Below are 23,672 nucleotides of genomic sequence, written 5' to 3'. Positions count from 1 at the left end.
AATTACACAGCCGCAGCCGCGCTCCAATACATTCATGTATTACTATACTGAGCTGTGCGGCTGCGCAGCTCAGTATCGAAATACAGGAAATAGCGGTATCGAACCGTTTAGGGATGCAGAGTATCGAAACAGTATCGAAGTTTCGATGCACCGTGCATCCCTAATTTGAAGAGCCAAATATAACGTATACTATAACAATACTACAGGGTGGGCCATTTATATGGATACACCTAAATAAAATGGGAATGGTTGGTGATATTAACTTCCTGTTTGTGGCACATTAGTATATGGGAGGGGGGAAACTTTTCAAGCTGGGTGTTGACCATGGCGGCCATTTTGAAGTCGGCCATTTTGTATCCAACTTTAGTTTTTTCAATGGGAAGAGGGTCATGTGACACATCAAACTTATCGAGAATTTCACAAGAAAAACAATGGTGTGCTTGGTTTTAATGTTACTTTATTCTTTCATGAGTTATTTATAAGTTTCTGACCACTTATAAAATGTGTTCAAAGTGCTGCCCATTGTGTTGGATTGTCAATGCAACCCTCTTCTCCCACTCTTCACACACTGATAGCAACACCGCAGAAGAAATGCCTCCCAATCTGACCCCCTTAGACTTTTATCTTTGGGGTCATCTGAAGGCACTTGTCTATGCTGTGAAGATACGAGATGTGCAGCAACTGAAACTACGGATACTGGAAGCCTGTGCTAGCATTTCTTCTGCGGTGTTGCTATCAGTGTGTGAAGAGTGGGAGAAGAGGGTTGCATTGACAATCCAACACAATGGGTAGCACTTTGAACACATTTTATAAGTGGTCAGAAACTTGTAAATAACTCATGAAAGAATAAAGTAACATTAAAACCAAGCACACCATTGTTTTTCTTGTGAAATTCTCGATAAGTTTGATGTGTCACATGACCCTCTTCCCATTGAAAAAACGAAAGTTGGATACAAAATGGCTGACTTCAAAATGGCCACCATGGTCAACACCCAGCTTGAAAAGTTTCCCCCCTCCCATATACTAATGTGCCACAAACAGGAAGTTAATATCACCAACAATTCCCATTTTATTTAGGTGTATCCATATAAATGGCCCACCCTGTACATTACTATAACAGTACTACATTACTATAATACTACATTACTATAACAATACATTACTAACAGTATTACATTACTATAATAATACTACATTACTATAACAATACAACATTACTATAATACTACATTACTATAACAATACATTACTAACAGTACTACATTACTATAATAATACTACATTACTATAACAATACAACATTACTATAATACTACATTACTATAACAATACATTACTAACAGTACTACATTACTATAATAATACTACATTACTATAACAATACCGCTGGGTTTAAATTTACTGGAAATTTGCGCGATTACTCTACGTGCCTTTTTTATCAACCCAGTTTTCCAGTTTAAGTTTCGCTAAATGCTGTCTTTGGTAGAAACAAGTGTGTCAAGATTGGGCAGCCCCTTCTTAGATAATACCCTCTGTAGATAATGACACAGTGCCCTCTTTAGATACTGCCACACCCCCATAGATAATTCTACACCCTCCTAGATAATGCCACAGTGCCCTCTGTAGATAATGCCACACTGCCTTCTGTAGATAATGCCACATAGCCTTCTGTAGATAATGCTACAGTGCCCTCTGTAGATACTGCCACAGTGCTTTCTGTAGATAATGCCACATCTCCTTTCCTTGAAGTTAGCACCACCCCCATGTAGATAGCGCTACAACCCCCCAACCCCCCCCCCCCCCGTAGATAGAGCCATCGGGACCCCTTCTAGAAGTGGAGCCCCCTGCCAGAGCATAGGCCGGGGATTACGCTGTGCGTATAGGTTTTGTGCGTGCTTTATGTGCGTTTTTTGGACGCGTAATTAGGACTTCCATTGACTATGGGAATTAGGTGCGATTTTGGCCTTTTTTCAGCACGCTTTACGTGCCAACGAATTGCCTTCACGCTTCTTCTGGCCTTGTTCAAACGGCGCCAAAAACGATGTGTAAACGTGCCAAAAACGCTTGACGCGTTTTTGTTGCTTTTGATGCGTTTTTTTGCGCACTCTCTACACGTTTTTTTGGTGCGTAGTTAGAACTCCCATTGACTATGAGAATTAGGCGCATTTTCGGTGCATAAAAGAATTGCCCGGACGCTTCTTTTTTTACACAATGCGATTTCTAAATACACTTGTTTAAAAAAAAGCGTTGCATGCACTAACAATGCTCTTTACCATTAATGTCAATGGGAAGCTTAAATCATGTGTTTCACGCTTTTTCCGCGCCGTCTGAACAGGGCCTTTTTTACACTATGCATTTTTTAAATACGATTGCGTAAAAAAACGCATCGTATGCACTAACAATGCGCTTTCTCATTGATGTCAATGGGATGCTTAAATCATGCTTTTTTTACGTGTTTTTCGGCGCGCCAAAATATGCGTAGAATATACGCCGTGTGAAAAGGGCCCATTCTTAATCTACGCTTTGTCCTATCGTTTGCTGCAAATGTTCACACTTTCTCCACTACAAATTCAACAAGATTAAAGTGGAGGCTTCGTTAGGTGCCTCCGATTACCGGAGACAATAGCGCAGCGTTAATGTCTCCAGTAAAACCACATACACCCTGATGGAACCCATTAAAGTCAATGGACTCAGTCAGCCGCCGGTTGTATCCGTTATGCAACAGAATAGTTGCTTCCGTTATTCCCTTGTCCTGCTCCTCTGACAGAGCAGAACATTGGAATAACACAACGCAGATTTAAACAGGATCAAACACAAGGGCTGGAAGCACAGCAATTGTCTGAGGATACCTCCCTGTAACATTGTTAGGAAGAAATTATTAGTAAAATGATGACAGACTGCTGATATTTACAATTTATCATACATACTCTCTTACCTTACATCCAGTTGCTAATGCAGCAGCGTTAAAACAAGCACTTGCCTTTTCCTGTAATTCAGCAAGATCTTTGCGTGTTGGCGCACGCAAATAAAATTCTAATTCTGCGTATGATGGAATGATGTTAGGTTTCACACCACCATTTTTTATTACTCCTGCAAGACAAAAATATCCATAGCTAAAGCCCAGTGTCAATCTGGAGGGCACTAAAGTATTAATTCAATTGTAATAATGGAAAGATCCAAAAACAATTGAAAACACTGACAAAGTGGTACAAGATAAACTTGCCATGTCCTGAATCTACATCTATGCTCTGTAAAACTAAACTAAATACAAATATTACTTACTTATGTAATCATCAAAAAGAAATTACTGGTTGTTCAAAAGATATTTAAAAATAAGTTGGAATAGAATAATGCTTCCTCTATGCACTCTGCTGCTCGTTGTCTTATGCTGGCCCATGGGGCGTAGCTAGGGGGGGAGGCGGGGCATGTGCCCCGGGCGCAACTTAGAGGGGGCGCCAGCGCCACCTCCTCCTGCACTATAATTGTACCTGTGTCTATAGGACACAGGTACAATTAGAAGCAATGAATTGCCGGGTACGTTCTGTGCCCGGCTATTCGGCGCTTTCGTACCATTGAAGCGACTGGTACCTTTTGTACCAGTGAAGCGTTTGTCGCTGAAAGACAGGCAAAGTCATCCTGCCCAGCCAATCAGCACCTTTCATAGATGCTTCGTTCAACCCCCAGGAGACCTGTGCAGAAGAGAGCAGGTCTCCATTGCTGCCGGCCGGCGTGGGAACGGGATTAAGGTGAGTTTGAATAGTTTTTTTTTTTTTATTGCAATATCTACAGGGGGGACTTTATCTACGGGGGTGGCTTCATCTACGGGGGTGGCCTTTATCTACAAGGGGGGACTTTATCTACAAGGGGGACTTTATCTACGGAGGGGGACTTTATCTACGGAGGGGGACTTTATCTACGGAGGGGGACTTTATCTACAAGGGGGACTTTATCTACGGAGGGGGACTTTATCTACGGAGGGGGACTTTATCTACGGAGGGGGACTTTATCTATGGGAGGGACTTTATCTATGGGGGGACTTTATCTATGGGGGGGACTTTATCTACAGGGGGACGTTATCTACGGGGGGACTTTATCTACGGGGGGCTTTATCTACACGCGGGGGGGCTTTATCTACAGGGGTGTCTATCTACAGGGGGGCTATATACTGGGGTGGGCTATCTATGGAGCACCATATACAGGGATGGGCTATATCTACAGGAGGGCTATATAAAGGGGTGGGCTATATCTACAGGGGGGCTATATACAGGGGTGGGCTATCTGTGGAGCACTATATACAGGGGTGGACTATATGTGGAGCACTATATACAGGGGTGGGCTATATCTACAGGGGGGCTGTATACAGGGGTGGGCTTTCTGTGGAGCACTATAGGGGGAGCTATTTGTGGGATACTATATACAGGCGTGGGCTATATCTACAGGGGACTATATACAGGGGTGGTCTATATCTACAGGGGGCTATATACAGGGGTGGGCGATCTATGGAGCACTATATACAGGGGTAGGCTATATCTACAGGGGGACTTTATACAGGGGTGGGCTATCTGTGGAGCACTATATACAGGGGTGGACTATATGTGGAACACTATATACAGGGGTGGGCTATATCTACAGGGTGCTATATACAGGGGTGTGCTTTCCGTGGAGCACTATAGGGGAGATATTTGTGGGATACTATATACAGGGGTGGGCTATATCGACAGGGGGGCTATATACAGGGGTGGACTATATGTGGAGCAATATATACAGGGGTGGACTATATGTGAAGCACTATATACAGGGGTGGGCTATATCTACAGGGGGGCTATATACAGGGGTGGGCTATCTGTGGAGCACTATATACAGGGGAGGGCTATATCTACAGGGGGGCTATATACAGGGCTGGGCTATCTGTAGAGCACTATAGGGGAGCTATTTGTGGGACACTATATACAGGGGTGGGCTATATGGGGGCACTATCTACAGGGGGCTCTTTGGGGGGGACTATCTACAGGGGGCTCTATGGGGGGCACTATCTATAGGGGGCACAGTGTGTGTGTGTGTGTGTGTGTGTATGGGACACGATGTATGGTGCTATTATAATTAGAGAAGCAGTGTATGGCGCTATTATATTTAGGGGCATAGTGTGTGGTATAATGATAACTTTATCTTTATTTATAGGTGTAGAAATGTTGGAAAAGTGAGAAGCTGAAGAAATCTTAGCGGCAAACTGCAGAAATGGGCTGTGACCGGGAGAAGTCATCATAGAGGTCTGGACCGGATGAAGAAAAAGAACTAGAATCTGAGACGTCACCGGTGAGTCACTTAATGTAAATGTTCATTCTGCCTCTAATCAGCACTGTAGTTACTGTATGATCTGCAGCGAGATGATCGGTGGTATGATTATGATATGATTTCTTTTTTTTGTGAAACGGCAACTCCCAGCATATCCTTATCATTGTTCGGGCCATGCTGGGAGTTGTAGTTTTACGCTGTACAAACCTATACGTCAGGGGTTGCACTAAATGGAGCTGTATTTGTGCTGGTGTTGTATTTATGTACTGAGATTGGTTCTGTTGCTGTATATATGTATTGAGCTTGGTTCTGGTGCTGTATTTATGTACTGAGCACTATTCTGGTGCTGTGTATAGAACTATATTGCTTGTAAAATGTACAAATGTTTTTTATGCTCGAGTTACATAAAAAGAAATGTGGAAAAGAAATTACATGTCATTGATTGGTAGAGAAAACAAACACGGCGAGGGGGAAGGAGATGTCGGGAAAGAGGTTGGGGGGGTGCGCCAAACTGATTCTTTTCCCCGAGTGCTGGAGAACCTAGCTACGCCTCTGTGCTGGCCATAGACAATGCATCATATCAGACAGTTATTACCCACAACTCCCCAATTAACATGACCGTTTGGCTCAGCCTGTGGATTTTTCAATTGCAAGTATGAGCAGAATTGTCTATAATACAGAACTAGTTTGTTAAAGGGGTTTTCCAGGTTCTAAAAATATATTGATTTAGGCTCCAAATTAAATATAATTACCGCCAGTCCCACACCGCTCCTATTGTCCCTCAGTGCTCAGTGACGTAATTTTCCTAGTGATGACAATAGGTCCTTAGTGCGGTCACCACTGTGGCCATTGATTGGTAGGCACATGGATTATGGATGAGCATCAGGAGTGGCGGGGGACGCACAAGAGCAGCAACAGGGGACTGGAGCAGAATAGTTAAGGTAAGTATATTACAAAGATTGTTATTTTGTAGTTGTAAGCCCAAATTTACAGATTTTTAAACCCCAGACAACACCTTTAACTGTAAAGAAGCTGAAGCTCCTGTAGCACGTGCATTATAAAGCAAGCAGTAATCACATGGCGGAGAGCACATTGGTGATTTTGTATCTTAATTGTGGCCATACACATTAAATAAATGACGGCAGAAAATTATTTCTCCCGATTCACCCATGTCTAATTTAACAGGGGAGAGGGGAATATCATGTGGACGCACACAGAACGTGTCATTTTTGAAATTTATCATGCCAATCAATTTTTCCCCTGACATCTGCTTTCGGAGGAGAGTCAGGTGGCCCCCATACACATTAGATTGTTTACCGATCCCGCCAATATTGGTAGGTTTGGCAAGTTTTGTCTAATGTATTGGCACCTTTAACGTCAAATAGATTCCAGCAGTCCCTTAGCTTATTTTATGTGTACTACAGATCTCTTAGTCAGACAGGGAGAGGAAAGTTTCAGAATATGGGATGCAGTCAGCTGACTTAGTTAAATAGCACGTCACCCTGGGTAATTAAAGTATACTAGTAACGTGATATTAAATGACTGGCTATACAAAGAAACTTAAAGTGTAGTTACATGTGAAACAGATACCGCAGCCCGCACATTTTCATGAAATAGGTATTTATCATTAAAATCTGACTTTTTTCCAGGGTCTGAACTAATTTATGGGTCTTGTCTGAGGTTTGAATTTATTTTGGGGTCTGGTCTGAAGTCTAAATTAATTTATGGTTCTGGTCTAGAATCTGAATTAATTTAGGGTTCTGGTCCGGGGTCTGAATTAATTTAGGGTTCTGGTCTGGGGTCTAAATTAATTTAGGGTTTTGGTCTGGGGTCTAAATTAATTTAGGGGGCCTGAATTAATTTTGGGGTCTGGTCTGAGGTCTAAATTAATTTAGGGTTTTGGTCTGGGGTCTAAATTAATTTAGGGGGCCTGAATTAATTTTGGGGTCTAGTCTGAAGTGATCCTTCCTATGCCCCATCCTACATTTTCTTCTTGTGCGGCTGATAGTATGTGTGGTACCATTGCCCATCATGCTTTAATCATTTGTCAAGTCATGCTGGGAGTAGTAATTTTACAAGAGTTATCCTACCTGTTCTGTGAAACGATAACTCACTCTGTTGGTAATAAGGTGTCAGGCTATGCTGGAAGCTGAACTTTCATAGAAGTTGTGTTTGTTTACTGCAAATCATCCAGCAAGAGCGTTCTCACCCTAAGTTTCACATGGGTTTAGTAAATGCTTAGGGGGCATTCAAAAGTTTTCTATAGGAACCTGAACATTTTAGTTATGTCCCTGTTTGGTTGAAAGTAATAGAATATATATGGCTAAATTTAGTGTCGAGAATGTATTTCTATAACAGGACTCCTCAGTGAAGTAGAGCAGTATTAGGGGGCAGAGTTTATTGTAATAGTATACCTTTAACTGTTACATTTAAGAAAATAATGAAATACATTATTTGCAAAGGCCCATTCTCTTCAAACTCATAAACAGCAATAGAAAGTTATTCAGTACATTTCTCACCATGAACTCTCCAGGAGGGTCTCATTTGCTGCCGTAGGACAGACATATTGTTGTATGCAAGAATAGCAGCATCTAAAGCATTAATTCCTTCCCATGGATATGCAGCAGCATGAGAAGATTTTCCATAATATTTCACAGTCACACTAGGATATAAAAGCCAACTCTTATCAATTATTTCTCTTTTCTCTAAAATCTGACCAGTACACAAGTTAAAAAGTACAACAAATATTATACTCCCTTTGCCAATTATAGGCGGTGTATGTGTGTGTGTAGAAATGTTTTTCCTCCTTCATTTTCCCATGTAATGGACTAGTACAAATTCCACTTCCAAGCGGTTCCAAATCCTAAACGTCCTTTCTTCTTATTTTAGATGGTTTGGAAAATTGTAGCATGCTGTTCACACGAGCGCAATGGCTTTTGTTTATAACAGAAGACATGACGCTATGGCCGAATTCAGACGAACGCAAAGTACGTCCGTGTAACGGCTGTTAAAACAACGGCCATCACATGGACGCATGTATTTCGATAGGGGCCGTTCACATGACCGTTGTTCCAATGGACCGTGTGAAGGGTCCGTTGAAAAATCGAACATGTCCTATTTTGTTCCATTTTCACGAATCCCTCCATAGACTCGAGTCTATGGGGATCCATGAAAATGGAACCCTCACGGGGGCATCTCAGACTTCACGTTTTTCACGTCTGAGTTTCACTACATTCATGTGAATCTGGCCTATGATAGATTCGTTTTTAGTCGGATCCAAGCGATACTGATGGACGCCTTTGATTTTATTGAGGTCTTTTCCGGTTCCTCTATTTTTGATGGCAAGATTAGCACTCCAGATTCTGTTAATGTTGCTGTAATAAATAATAACAGCTACATAGAAACTCCAGAAAGAACCATACAGTGGCATACGTCACCCATAAGCGCCCATGTAGAAAAAAAAAAGAAAAAAAAATATATATATATATATATATATATATACAGTGAAGGAAATTAGTATTTGATCCCTTGCTTATTTTGTAAGTTTGCCCACTGTCAAAGACATGAACAGTCTAGAATTTTTAGCCTAGGTTAATTTTACCAGTGAGAGATAGATTATATATAAAAAAAAAAGAAAATCACATAGTCAAAATTATATATATTTATTTGCATTGTGCACAGAGAAATAAGTATTTGATCCCCTACCAACCATTAAGAGTTCAGCCTCCTCCAGACCAGTTACACGCTCCAAATCAACTTGGTGCCTGCATTAAAGACAGCTGTCTTACATGGTCACATGTATAAAAGACTCCTGTCCACAGACTCAATTAATCAGTCTGACTCTAACCTCTACAACATGGGCAAGACCAAAGAGCTTTCTAAGGATGTCAGGGACAAGATCATAGACCTGCACAAGGCTGGAATGGGCTACAAGACCATAAGTAAGACACTGGGTGAGAAGGAGACAACTGTTGGTGCAATAGTAATAAAATGGAAGACATACAAAATGACTGTCAATCGACATCGATCTGGGGCTCCGTGCAAAATCTCACCTCGTGGGGTATCCTTGATCCTGAGGAAGGTGAGAGCTCAGCCGAAAACTACACGGGGGGAACTTGTTAATGATCTCAAGGCAGCTGGGACCACAGTCACCAAGAAAACCATTGGTAACACATTACGCCGTAATGGATTAAAATCCTGCAGTGCCCGCAAGGTCCCCCTGCTCAAGAAGGCACATGTACAGGCCCGTCTGAAGTTTGCAAATGAACATCTGGATGATTCTGAGAGTGATTGGGAGAAGGTGCTGTGATCAGATGAGACTAAAATTGAGCTCTTTGGCATTAACTCAACTCGCCGTGTTTGGAGGAAGAGAAATGCTGCCTATGACCCAAAGAACACCATCCCCACTGTTAAGCATGGAGGTAGAAACATTATGTTTTTGGGGTGTTTCTCTGCTAAGGGCACAGGACTACTTCACCGCATCAATGGGTGAATGGATGGAGCCATGTACCGTCAAATCCTGAGTGACAACCTCCTTCCCTCCACCAGGACATTAAAAATGGCTCGTGGCTGGGTCTTCCAGCATGACAATGACCCGAAACATACAGCCAAGGCAACAAAGGAGTGGCTCAAAAAGATGCACATTAAGGTCATGGAGTGGCCTAGCCAGTCTCCAGACCTTAATCCCATCGAAAACTTATGGAGGGAGCTGAGGATCCGAGTTGCCAAGCGACAGCATCGAAATCTTAATGATTTACAGATGATCTGCAAAGAGGAGTGGGCCAAAATTCCATCTAACATGTGTGCAAACCTCATCATCAACTACAAAAAACGTCTGACTGCTGTGCTTGCCAACAAGGGTTTTGCCACCACGTATTAAGTCTTGTTTGCCAAAGGGATCAAATACTTATTTCTCTGTGCACAATGCAAATAAATATATATAATTTTGACAATGTGAATTTCTGTTTTTTTTTTTTTTATATAATCTATCTCTCACTGGTAAAATCAACATAGCCTAAAAATTCTAGACTGTTCATGTCTTTGACAGTGGGCAAACTTACAAAATCAGCAAGGGATCAAATACTTATTTCCTTCACTGTATATATATATATATATATATATATATATATACCAGTAGAAAAAACGGCAGCACTCTAATTCAGTATATAGGTTCCTGTAATGAAGGGTGCCAGCTGATAGTCCCGATCCAAAGACCATACGTATATCCAAAAAGAAAGTTCAGCAGCACTCCAATGATCAAGGTGAAAAAAAGGTGAAATTTATTGAGCCAACATGGCAATGCAACGTTTCCGTCCCACCTTGGGAGAGAAAGGTCCTGTAATGGTGGGGGGGGTAGGGAAACGGACAAGTGAGCCCTAATCTACCCGCCACTCTGTCCCTGCCTACTTGCAACGACCCGCCCTAGGCGACGGGGTACAACTGGGCGGCGGTCCCTGCGCTCAGTAAGTGCATGACAAACAAACAAGGGAATACAAGCAAGGGAAATGGGCAGTTGCTCGCGGAAACACCGTGAGCAACAGAGTAGTGAACGAGCCGAGTCAAGCCAGGAGAGTGCGAGGTACAAAGCGAAAAGCAGAAGAGTAGTCGGTAAGCCGGGGTCTGTATGGAGCAGGATCAAAAAGTAGCAGGAGCTGTAGCTGGGCCAGGAAACCTCAAGGAAAGAATTCACAAGCACAGATGGACAGGAAGAGCAGGCTTAAATAGACCGAGGGCGGGAGCTAGCTGAGTCTGGCCAGGTTGCGATAGGCTCTCCCACTCCTAAGCCTGCCAGCCTGAGTGGAGGAAGCTGGTGTCTGTCTCAGGGATGTACACTCAGGTGTTGACTGATTAATTCTGGGAGTTAACCCCGAAGCAGTGCCTGGCAGATCCTTTACAGGTCCCAAGGTGGGACGGAAACGTTGCATTGCCATGTTGGCTCAATAAATTTCACCTTTTTTTCACCTTGATCATTGGAGTGCTGCTGAACTTTCTTTTTGGATATATATATATATATATATATATATATATATATATATATATATATATATATATATTATGCGAAGTATACAATTTTTTACAGGATTCCATTGTATGGAATAGTGTAGTCTACTATGCTATTCCATATATTTTGTTAAAAAGTATACAAAAAATGTAATTGTCTTTCACAATGTACCAGAGGCCCTAGAAATAAAGACAAGTTTTACTGTTCAAAAAAGTAAAATAGGATTGCATATTTTGTAGTACTTTGCTTAGGAGTTACAGATAAGTACATAAAAATGGAAAACAATTAAGTCAATGAGATGTACTGACTAGGAGACTAAAGTTATTGTTATTTGAAGCCTCTATTAGAAATTCCATCACTATTTTTAAATGGGTACTCCTACAATGATGATCAGGTCTTAATAAATAATAGCTTAAAAATTAATAATGTATTAGCTAAATCGCATTGTTCATAAAAAATCCTTAAGTACACTAAATTCTACCAGTATTTGGATCAACTAGAAGCCCCTGGTTACGTCCTGCAATAGTTTCTGTTTTGCAGTACGAGTAGCAGTTGCTATGGATTTCACAAGGGGAGAAACGCATCTCACACAGAGCTCATGGGTAGTGTAGTTCTTCACATTGTAAGGGCACGTTCAGACGTGGCAGAATTTTTCCGCTGCAAATGTTGGTGCAGATTTGGGGCAATTACTCAACGAATCTGCACCAACATTTGCATATTTGACAGGTAATTCAGACGTTGCAGATATCACAGCAGACTTGCCACAGATTTCAGTTTTTGCATTGCAAAGGCTGAAATACGCAGTTAAATTCCGCTTCTTCTCAACAATGGAATGAGCATGCTGCGGAGGGAAAATTCTGCACCGCAGCCTGATTTCCGCACATTTATTTTCTGCAACGTCTGAACTAACTTTCCTAAAAATGGATAGAAACAAATGTAAAAACGGCTGCTGCAGAATTCTAATGTAGACTGTCCGCAGCGGAATTCAACAGCAAGTCCGCCACGTGTGAATGTGCCCTGACGGAGGTCCCGTGACACACTCTGCAGGACCGCCGAGTTCAGGTTGTTCACAGAAGAAAATATATTAGAGCCGCAGCGGTCAGAAAAGAGGAAGCAGATAGCTGCTTCTAGAACTTTGTTAAGGTTGTGGGAGTTTGGTAAAAATGCTGCAAACCCATTTAATTAAGTTGATAGATATCTAAAGAAGGGGCTGGACGCAGCCTGCAGGGCTTAAGGGGAAGCCTCCATGACCTCCCTGGTAGGGAAAGGGTTAACAGGTGAGGGAGAGTTGGAGGGAGTCGGAGGGGGGGACAAGGAGGAGTCAGGGGGCCGTTGCTGCGCTTCCCGCTGTTTTCGGCATTGAGCCGGAAGCAGCGGGAGGAGTAGCACAGGGAAGACAAGCTCCCCGTTGCCCGCGCTCGTAAATATGTCGGAGGCAGTTTTATTAGAGCAGCTGCTGTGCATCACGGTCTCGGATGGCTGGAGGAGACCGTGGCTGCATTAGCGAGGATCCCGGACGCCGTTTTGTCACGTCAGGCCCGGCGTTTGGGGTCTGTTGCAGGAGACAGGCTCCCCTCCCCCGGCCCCCTTCCTAGCATGGCGGCGGGGGGGGGGGGAGTCGGCAACAACCGCTCCTGCTCGGAGCAGGCAGAGAGCGTTGCCGGGGGTGACGGCAACGCAGGCCGGGTCGACCCGTCCCTCCCGGCGGTCCCGACCTCCAGAGCGCCTCAGTCCTGAGGCAGTCCCGCGGACACGGCGTCGCAGAGGGAACCCGATCTCGGACGCTGCAGGCCAGGCAGCTGGGAGGACCGCCCCTTCCCAGGCCCTGCGTCCTGGCAGGAATCCCAAGCCGCGACGGGGTCCGGCGGTAAGCAGGGAGTCGCAGGCCGGGCTCCCTGTCACCCCTCCCCCATCGGATGGAAGATTTGGAGGACAAGGTACGGCCGCCCCGCCTGGTGATGTTCCGGCCAGGGGGCAGGCTTCTTCAGGATCATCGAGACGGACGCCTAGATCTGCAGCGACGTTGAGGCAACAGGTCCGGTCGGAAGTCTGGGTTCCATCGGTCGGGCGACAGGTTGCCGGCCCATCGGTCAGCGCTTCATCATCTCCGATCCGAAGATGTCGGTGGGATGGCCAGTCGTCTGCGAGAGAAGAGCTGGAGGAAGGTGAACTGGACGCGTATCGTCGAGGTCAGGATGGTCCGGCTGACGGGAACACAGCGCCTGTGCGGCCCGGTGAGTGTGTAACTCCATCATTGTCATATCCAGCGATTTTTATGTCGGGTGTCGGCGGGGGGGCGGCTAGCGTCGCATCGGTGGCCGGTAGTGGCGCGGGCGGGCGCGATGGCGCGTGTCTGGCAGATTTAGTGGGTTGCTTGAGGGAGCTGGTCGGGCGCCTAGATAGGGGGGCGGCGCCGGTAGTCACGGAAGTGTCCCCGGCGGTAGTGTGGGAGGGCCCCAGGGACGTGGGATTGCTACAGGCGCGGCCCGTGCTGGCGGTTAGGGAGGCGGTCGCGGTGTCGGTACAGACCGAGGCACAAAAAGATGGCGATCGGGAGCGTATTGATGACCGTGCTCGTGGGGAGGTGTACGTTTGTTTCGAAGGTCCGTTGGGGGCGCATTAAAGCAGGAGGTGCGTGAGCGGATCTGGAAAGACGAATATGTTGAGATTTTTTCTCTCTTGCCGCTCGCTAAATTTAATTTGGATAAGATCAAGCGGGACGAGAGTAAAAAGGATGAGGAGGAACGGCGGCGGTATAGGCTTATCCCGCAGACGTTCGTTAATTGGTCGCAGGCGTTCACCATATTGGCTAGTGTGATAGGGGAAAAGGCGCAGGAAAATTGTTCGGCGTTGTTTTGTTATTTTGATGCCATTGGGGAGGCTCATAGGGCGTATGGGGGTCAGGCGTGGCTGCGATATGATGAGCAATTCCGTCAGCGGAAAGCGGTTCGGCCGGCGATTCGGTGGGACAAGAAGGATATTGCTCTCTGGTTACGGGTTACGGCTCCGGTTAGGCAGTCCTTTCCCGGGAGCGCCGGCCAAGGAGGCCAGTCTAGTCAGGTTGGACAAGGCGGCGGGGGAAAGGCGGGCTTTTGCTGGCAATTTAATGAAGGCCAGTGTAAGTTCGGGGCCACGTGCAAGTTCAAGCACGTGTGTTCCGAGTGTAATGGTGCATCACACGGGGCGGCAAAATGTCTGCGAAAAAAGAGGTCAGGGAACCAGTCCTCCGCGGCTGGCCAAGGGGGTGTCACCGGTGAGGGTGGAAAAGATGGCCCCTTATCTAAATGAGTATCCGGATAGGGCGGCGGCTAAGTTGCTTTACGAAGGGTTTTGTGTTGGTTTTGTTATTCCTCCGCCTCCTTATGAGGTTCCGGTTACGCGGAGGAATTTAAAATCAGTTTACTTGCATGCCAAAGTCGTGTCGGAAAAATTGTTAAAAGAAGTTTCGTTGGGTCGCATGTCGGGGCCTTTTGTTGAGTCGCCTGTAAAAGATTTAGTTGTGTCCCCGTTGGGTATTGTTCCTAAGCGCGAGCCCGGAAAATTTCGTTTGATTCAACACTTATCGTATCCCAAGGGTTCGTCGGTAAATGACGGGATTGATCACGAGTTGTGCTCCGTAGTCTATACCTCATTCGATAAGGCGGTGGGTTTAGTGCGGGCTGCAGGTCCAGGTGCGCTGCTAGCAAAAACCGATATCGAGGCGGCGTTCAGGTTGTTGCCAGTTCATCCAGAAAGCCAACGGCTGTTGGGTTGTTTTTGGAATGGGGCTTTTTACGTGGATCGGTGCCTTCCGATGGGGTGTTCCCTTTCTTGTGCATACTTCGAGGCGTTTAGTAGCTTCGTGGAGTGGGTAACGAGAGGAGTATCCGGGGTCGACTCGTTGATCCATTACTTAGATGATTTTTTGTGCGTTGGCCCGGGGGGTTCGCCGGTTTGCGGTAATTTGCTTTATGCACTACAGAAGGTGGCGAGGGATTTTGGGATCCCTTTGGCGCCAGAAAAAACGGAGGGCCCGGTAGCGACGATTTGTTTTTTGGGAATTGAAATAGACTCGGTGGCAATGGAGTGTCGTCTCCCTGCGGATAAGTTGGGTGCTTTGAGGCTGGAGGTACGGCGGGCTTGTAGACTGAAGAAAATGACGCTGCGGGAGCTTCAGTCGCTGCTGGGGAAGTTGAATTTCGCCTGCCGGATTATGCCAATGGGGAGGGTGTTTGGTAGAAGGTTGGTGGCGGCAACGGCGGGAGTGCGTGTGCCGCATCATTTTGTGCGGCTCAAGGAGGAGCACCGAGCTGATCTTCAGGTTTGGGATGACTTCTTGGGCCAGTACAATGGTCGCTCGCTATGGATGGCCCCAGCGCAGGATACGAGTGATTTGAATATTTTTACGGATGTGGCTGGGGCGGGCGGTTTTGGAGCTTACGGGGGAGGTCTGTGGTGCGCAGGTCAATGGCCGGCTAGTTGGGTGTCCAGTGGACTCACGCGGAATCTGGCCCTGCTCGAGCTGTTCCCCATCGTGGTGGCGGCTACCATTTGGGGGGACAGACTCAGGGATAAGAAGGTTCGTTTTTACTGCGACAACATGGGGGTGGTGCTGGCCATTAATAACATCACGGCGTCCTCTCCTCCGGTAGTTCAATTGTTGCGACATTTAGTGTTGGTGTGTTTGTCATTGAACGCGTGGGTGGTGGCGGTGCATGTGCCGGGAGTACGGAATTGTATCGCTGATGCTCTTTCTCGCTCGCAGTGGGACCGGTTTCGGCAATTGGCACCGGGAGCGGAACGTCTCGGTTTGGCTTGTCCGGAACATCTTTGTGATCTGGTCTCGGTCCCGTAGAACAACTGTTACAAAGGTCTTTGGCGCGCACGACGTGGAGTGCTTATGCTGCTTGTTGGAGGCAGTGGGAGGAGTGGGTAAGAGAGTTGGGTGACGTCAATACGGATAGAGACAGGTTGGTGGCACTTTTGTACTGGTTAGGGGACGCCTGGGAGGCGGGGTTTTCAGTGGCAAAGGTGAACCGGTTCATATCTGCGGTGGCGTTTGGTTTTAAGTTGCGAGGCTTTCAGGATGTATCGAAGGAATTTCTGGTGTTGCAGGCTTTGAAGGGGTTGCGCCGAGGTAGAGTGGAGGCGGATAGTAGAAGGCCTGTGTCGTTTGCTTTGCTTAGCGCGTTGGGCGGTTCATTAGCATCGGTCTGTCGTTCTTCAGACGAAATGGATTTGTTTCGGTTAGCTTTTTTGTTAGCATTCTTTGGGGCATTTAGGATAGGTGAGTTGGTGTCGCCAAGTACCAAGCAGGCAGGGGGGCTGAGATCTGGGGAGGTGAGCCTATTCGCAGATCGCCTGGAGGTATGGTTGCGTCGGTCGAAAACTGACCAATTGGGGAAGGGTAAGCTGATAGTTTTGTTCGCCCTCCCGGGGTCGGTTATGTGCCCAGTAGAGTGCATGCAGGGTTTTAAGCCAAAAGGGGGGTCTCCAGATTTGCCTTTGTTACGTCATGTGGACGGGTCGTTTTTGTCCAGGTTTCAGTTTGGAGCTGTATTTAAAAAATGTTTGACGGCGGTTGGTGTCGCGGCGGGCTCATATTCATCTCATACCTTCAGGATTGGCGCAGCAACAGAAGCGGGGCGCTGGGGGTTGGATGATGAAGGGGTGCGGCGTATTGGTCGTTGGGAGTCCAACAGATTTAAGTCCTATGTCCGCCCCCATATGTTATGAGGTTTGTTGTTAACGCTTAAGAAATGTTATATGGTGGTGTCTAATTGTTTTTTCAGTTTCAGATTCGCCTCCGTGTTTGGTGTGGTTGCTGGGTCATTCTTACGTGCACTGGGGGGCTTTGAGGGCAGACGTCCGCCCGGACGGTCGCCAGTTGCGCATTCCGCGACAGGATGCGGTTGTGCATTGGCTGGGATTTAGAGGTATGTCTTGGAGCAGGGTGTTGGCGGAATTCCAGATATATGCCCGGCTTGATAGGGTTCCGGAGGTCTTAGTGTTGCACGTGGGTGGGAATGACTTAGGAGTCCGCCCCTTTCGTGAGTTGGTGCGGGATATCAAACACGATATGTTGTGTTTGTGGGTTTCTTATCCCAAGTTGGTAATAGTGTGGTCGGACATAGTCCCAAGGAAACATTGGCGGTTGGCTAGATCTGTGGAGAGAGTCAATAAGGCTCGTATTAAAGTTAATCGGGCGGTGTCCCGTTTTGTGGCAAAAAACGGGGGCATTTGCGTGAGGCACAGGGATTTGGAGTCAGGAGTGGGGAATTTCTGGAGGAGTGACGGGGTTCATCTGACCGAGGTTGGCATTGATCTTTGGAGCTTGGCAATAGCAGAAGGAATAGAAAGGGTGGTGGTGGTGTGGAGGAACTCACAGGCTTAAGGTGGTCAAGGCCTGTTTCGCTGTGGCGGGGGGAGTCCTTGAGGCCAGTCAGTACAAAATGGTGGGGGGGTCGCATCGGGGGTATGCGTCCCCCAAAAAAGGTACATGGTTGAAGACTTCATCGGGTGTTATCCCTTTGAAGTGGTCTTCTGGTGGAAGGTATATCACTTGAAGGCTTCATCGGGTGTTATCCCTTTGAAGTGGACTTCTAGTGGTCGGTATATCACTTGAGGGCTTCATCGGGTGTTATCCCCTTGAAGTGGACTTCTAGTGGTTGGAGCCATCTGCAGAGGTGAACGGTGCTTCCGAGCTGGTTTACGGCTGGAGGTAATTGGTGGTTTGCAGATGGCTAACTCGGTGTGTTCTTAAAAAAGGAATATCTGAAAGGGCTTCAAGGACTTCCTCTGCTCGGGTTAATGTTAACGTTAAATTGTTATTTACGATTCTGACCCATGTTGGGTCATGTGAATTATTAGAAGGAATTCTCTGGTGGATTCCTAACTAGTTAGCCGAAGGTTTCGGATTTAAATTGTTTTTATAAAACTGTGAAATTAATAAACGGCTGCTGTGGCCATTTCACATCCAACCTCGGTGTCACGTGTCTTTCCTAAAGGTGGGGGTGGGGGGATAGGATGGGGTAAGGGAAGGTTCATTAACACACGACTCTACTTAGGCAGGTCAAGAAGGGGCTGGACGCAGCCTGCAGGGCTTAAGGGGAAGCCTCCATGACCTCCCTGGTAGGGAAAGGGTTAACAGGTGAGGGAGAGTTGGAGGGAGTCGGAGGGGGGGACAAGGAGGAGTCAGGGGGCCGTTGCTGCGCTTCCCGCTGTTTTCGGCATTGAGCCGGAAGCAGCGGGAGGAGTAGCACAGGGAAGACAAGCTCCCACCCTCCCGCCTTTGGTTTGTTACTTTGTGGGTCTTTACGTACGTACGTCCGTCTATGAGTGTTGTGTTTTATTTGTGTGCTTATTTAACATGTTTTTCCTTTTTCCGGAGTAGGTTCTGTTGTCATGGCAGCTGGCGGGGGGAGTCCTTGAGGCCAGTCAGTACAAAATGGTGGGGGGGTCGCATCGGGGGTATGCGTACCCCAAAAAAGGTACATGGTTGAAGACTTCATCGGGTGTTATCCCTTTGAAGTGGTCTTCTGGTGGAAGGTATATCACTTGAAGGCTTCATCGGGTGTTATCCCTTTGAAGTGGACTTCTAGTGGTCGGTATATCACTTGAGGGCTTCATCGGGTGTTATCCCCTTGAAGTGGACTTCTAGTGGTTGGAGCCATCTGCAGAGGTGAACGGTGCTTCCGAGCTGGTTTACGGCTGGAGGTAATTGGTGGTTTGCAGATGGCTAACTCGGTGTGTTCTTAAAAAAGGAATATCTGAAAGGGCTTCAAGGACTTCCTCTGCTCGGGTTAATGTTAACGTTAAATTGTTATTTACGATTCTGACCCATGTTGGGTCATGTGAATTATTAGAAGGAATTCTCTCGTGGATTCCTAACTAGTTATCCGAAGGTTTCGGATTTAAATTGTTTTTATAAAACTGTGAAATTAATAAACGGCTGCTGTGGCCATTTCACATCCAACCTCGGTGTCACGTGTCTTTCCTAAAGGTGGGGGTGGGGGGATAGGATGGGGTAAGGGAAGGTTCATTAACACACGACTCTACTTAGGCAGGTCATGGGCTTTAAAATTAAAATTTGGAATATTTCTTACCATGATAACGCTGTCAATGTTAATGATATCATTCATTACTGTGTTACTCACTCATGTACGGCAATATCTGGAAGATAAGCTGCATCATCTTGGGCAGGGTGGGCCATAAACACAACATCCATATCTTCAAAAGCTCCAGCCTTGATAAGGTCAACTTTCCCTCCACCCTCTTCCTCAGCAGGTGTTCCTAACACTGTGATCTAAGAAATGCAAACATTTGTATAAATATAAGCTGATCAAGATGGGCAAATGGACAGCTCCTTTTTTCTGAAAAGTGAAATGAGTTAACACCTAGCCACTGCAGCCATTATTCTTGTTTTTCATTTCAGTATTTTTTCTTCACGTGTTTCAAAAGCCATAGCTTTTTAATTATTTTGTCAACATAGGTTTACGAGGGCTCAGTTTATTTAAGACGAGATGTAGTTTTATACGTCACCATTTATTGTACCATATTAATATAGTGAGTAACTGTAAAAAGCATTCTTTGTGGGATGGAATAGGAAAATAACAGCGATTCTTCCATTGTTTTTTTTTTTTTACTTTACTTTAGGGTGAAAATTTGGGTGTTTTGAACGTTAATATTTTTTTCTACATAATTAAAAACGTTAAACAGTGTTTTTTTAATCATTTTTTTTAGTCTCCCCAGGGGACTTGAACAAGCGATCGTTTGACCACTAGTAAAATAGACTGCAATGCCTACGCATTGCGGTGTATTGTACATTTTACCAGCTCCTATTAGGCCTTGTTCACACAGTACAGATTGATAAAAAAATATCCTACCATTTTGTGTCTACATCACCTATGCTGATATATTTTTCTCCATGGTTAGAACTTGCAAACAAACCCTGTGAAGTCTGATTCTGCAGTCATACTACCTTCTGCTTGTCACCTACTTTTTATCTACATACACTATATAGACAAACGTATTGGGACACACCTCTTAATCTCTGAATTCATGTGTTTCATTCAGTCCCTTTGCCACTGTTGTATAAAATCCAGCCCCATGCAGTCGCCTTTACAAACATTTGTGAAAGAATGGGTCATTCTAAGAAGTTCCCTGAATTCAAGCGTGATACTGTAATAGGATTCCACCATAGCAACAAGTCAGTTTGTGACATTTCTTCCCTCCTAGATAATATACGATCAACTATGAGTGGTATTATTGCAAAGTGGAAGCGTTTAGGAATCACAGCAACTTAGCCACGAAGTGGTAGACCACATAAAATCACAGAGCGGCGTCGCCGAGTGCTGAGGCGCATAGTACATGAAAGTCACCAACGCTCTGCTAACTCAATAACTGCAGAGTTCCAAACCTGCTCTGGCATTAACATCCACACAAAAACTTTCAAAAGCTTCATGGCACAGGTTTCCATGGCCGAGAAGCTGCATGCAAGCCTTACATCACCAAGCACAATGCCAAGCGTCGGGTGTAAAGCACGCTGTCACTGGACTCTGGAGCAGGGGAAACATGTTCTGTGGAGTGACAAATCCCCATTCTCTATCTGGAAGTCTGATGGACGAGACTGGGTCTGGCGAAGGCCAGGAGAACGTTACCTGCCTGACTGCATTGTGTCAACTGTAAAGTTTGGTGGAGGAGGGATAATGCTATTAGGTTTTTTTCAGGCATTGGCCTTTTCTGTTCCAGCATGACTGTGCCACAGTGCACAAAGCAAAGTCCATAAAGGCATGGTTAGGTGGGTTTGATGTGGAAGAACTTGACTGGCCTGCACAGAGTACTGACCTCAACCCGATTGAACACCTTTGGGATGAACGAAAATGGATAATGCATGCCAGGCCCTCTCGGCCAACATCAGTGTTTGACCTCACAAATTCTCTTCTGGATGACTGGAAGTGGAAGTTGTATTAGTAACAAAGCGGGAACCAACCCGATATTAATGCCTATGGAGTTAGAATGGAATGTCATAAAAGCTCCTGTAGGTGTAGTGTGTAGGTGTCCCAATACTTTTGTCCAACTGTACATTTGGTAGGTAAGTGGGGGACAGATGGAAGATAGTATGACTGCAGAATCAGACTACACAGAGTAAGTTTGTAGTCTGTAACCATAAGGCTGGAAACACAAGCTTTTGGTGTAGATTTCGGTGCCGAGTTTGATGCAGTTTACTGAGACAAAACCAGAAGTGGATCCAGGAGGAAGGAGAAGTAAAAGTTCTTCCTTTATATTTCCCATTCTTTTTGAATCCCCTTATGGCTTTGGCTAAAAATCTTCAACAAACACTCGGTGTGTTTCCAGCCTAGGAGCTGTGAACACAAAACAGTGGTATATTTTTAAGGCTCTGTTCACATCTGCGCCATTGGCTCCTGACGTTTTTGCTGGACGCAATAGCGCAGCATGCAGCGCTATTTTGTCTGGCAAAATGACAGACACTATGACGGAACCCAGATAGAGCCACTTAAAATCAATTGGTTCTGTCGGATGCCATAGGTGTCCATCATGCACTGCCGCTCTTCTCGTTATTCTGTTCCTATGACAGAAGAGAATAAAGAAAAAGCTAGCACAGATGTGAACAAAGCCTAATCAAGACTATTTTAAACTTGCTTCATTTTTCCTGCATTGTTTTTTTGCACAAGTGTTTGTACATATCTTTTAAGCACTAGCATATTTGAAGAGAAGCGTTTTCTTAGTCTACTACATCAGCAGTGTTCTGTTTCTATAATATGGAGCGCCAATCCCCTATTCTATTCCACCATAAACATAACATTTCAGGATCTCTCTGCTACCAATAGGAATCCATGAATAGCTGTATATGGCTCTGTATGACCTGAATTAGGAGTGTGTAGATGTAACTATATAAAATGCTTGCCATACACATTAAAGTCAGCTGAACCTGCCGATCAGCTGACAATCTAATGTGTATGGGGCAGCCTCACAGTTCCCTGAAGTCTTGCTGTCAGGAGAGAGAAGATTTCTACACGTTGAATTTCAACATATATGATCCCTTATTATGCTAAGAGATATTCCTTGTTCCCTAAAGAAATAAACTTGCTTGTTCAGCCGATCCAGGGGATAGAGTTGGGAAAAATACTGTAAGGCTCTGTTCACAGTTGTTTCGCCATTTCTATTTTTCTGTTCCATCATAAAAACATAAAAATTTCAATAATTGAAGCACCGGATTTGTCCCATGATGAATACCAACATCACCCAACTGAACCCATTAATTTTAATGGGTTCCGTTAGATTTCCATCATTTTGCCGAACAAAATAGCACGTATGCAGACTTAGAAATTCACGGATACAATAGTAAAATCCCTTACACAAGTGGACAACTTGACGACTTACTTTACCAGCTCATTCTAATTTATATGAGGGGGAAATGCATTTATCATTGACCATCCACAGATAAACATGTTCAGGGACCAGGGAACACTCACATATATTTGGGAGTACAAATTGTTATGCATTACAATGAGAACAATATACCCCACACCTGGATCTGTCGTGGTGGCTGTACACTCTCTAGAGCTCCCCTCAGTCCCAGTGCAGCAGCTGCCCCGACTTCAGCAATCAAGTTGTGTCCGCAAGCATGTCCTAGCCCAGGCAGAGCATCATACTCGCACAGGAAGCCCACATGAAGATGAGGGCTGTCAATGGGTAAAGAGGTCCACTGTGCTCGAAATGCAGTGTCCAGATGGTAGTGGGGCTGCACCTCCCATGTCCGGCTAGAGAAGAAGCTTGTAAGGAGATTATGTGCTGTTTGCTCCTGATAGGCCAGCTCTGGAGTCTTCCATATGTCTTGGCTCAGAGTGTTTAGTTGCCCCGACTCTTGCTCTATCACATCGCATGCCCATTGTTTGCACTTCCTTAGGATTGTCATGTCAGTTCCACCTATGCTTGATGCACGCTGTTCTTTATCCGGTCCCATGTCAAACACGTTAGTTCTGTTGTAGGTTATGAGGAGCACTGCCTACAGATGTCAGTTTTCTTCTAGCTACAGTAAACCTGGAATTTGGCTCTATGCCAAAGCATGCAGGATCGTATAAATGTGTCCTCCTGGGAACTGTAGTCAGTCACAAGAACACCGTCCTAAGCATTTCCTTCCCATGGACTTCAATTCCCAGAATTATGTGCGGCCTGTTTATCTGCACTCCTCTAGGGACCATTCTTGGAATAGAGGTGTCGTGCACTACTATTTATAATAAATGTCTACCTCTAAAGGATTATATATCATTTTTTGTATGTTTACAGTTGTAACAGCTGCTTACATATAGAAATGGAGTGATAAATCAAACTGGATAGTTGAAAAAGGGACTCTTTACTTAAAAACAACCCTTTGCTT

General features: G+C 45.4%; 1 protein-coding gene across 1 annotated transcript in view; it reads right to left on the bottom strand.

The window, feature by feature from the left end:
* Positions 1–23,355, bottom strand: part of PM20D2 (peptidase M20 domain containing 2) — a 31,695-nt gene extending 8,340 nt beyond the window's left edge. The window contains exons 1-4 of the mRNA XM_075864178.1: positions 22,824–23,355; positions 19,429–19,577; positions 7,812–7,954; positions 2,936–3,090 (exon numbers count right to left, since the gene is read on the bottom strand). Of these exons, the coding sequence (XP_075720293.1) occupies positions 2,936–3,090; positions 7,812–7,954; positions 19,429–19,577; positions 22,824–23,258 (882 nt within the window). The 5' untranslated portion in view covers positions 23,259–23,355. The remainder of the gene's footprint in view (positions 1–2,935; positions 3,091–7,811; positions 7,955–19,428; positions 19,578–22,823) is intronic.
* Positions 23,356–23,672: the final 317 nt, after the last annotated feature.

Source organism: Rhinoderma darwinii, chromosome 4 (genome assembly GCF_050947455.1).
Source record: "Rhinoderma darwinii isolate aRhiDar2 chromosome 4, aRhiDar2.hap1, whole genome shotgun sequence".
In the NCBI taxonomy this organism is placed as follows: domain Eukaryota; kingdom Metazoa; phylum Chordata; class Amphibia; order Anura; family Rhinodermatidae; genus Rhinoderma; species Rhinoderma darwinii.
This window is presented reverse-complemented; position numbering and strand designations above follow the sequence as displayed.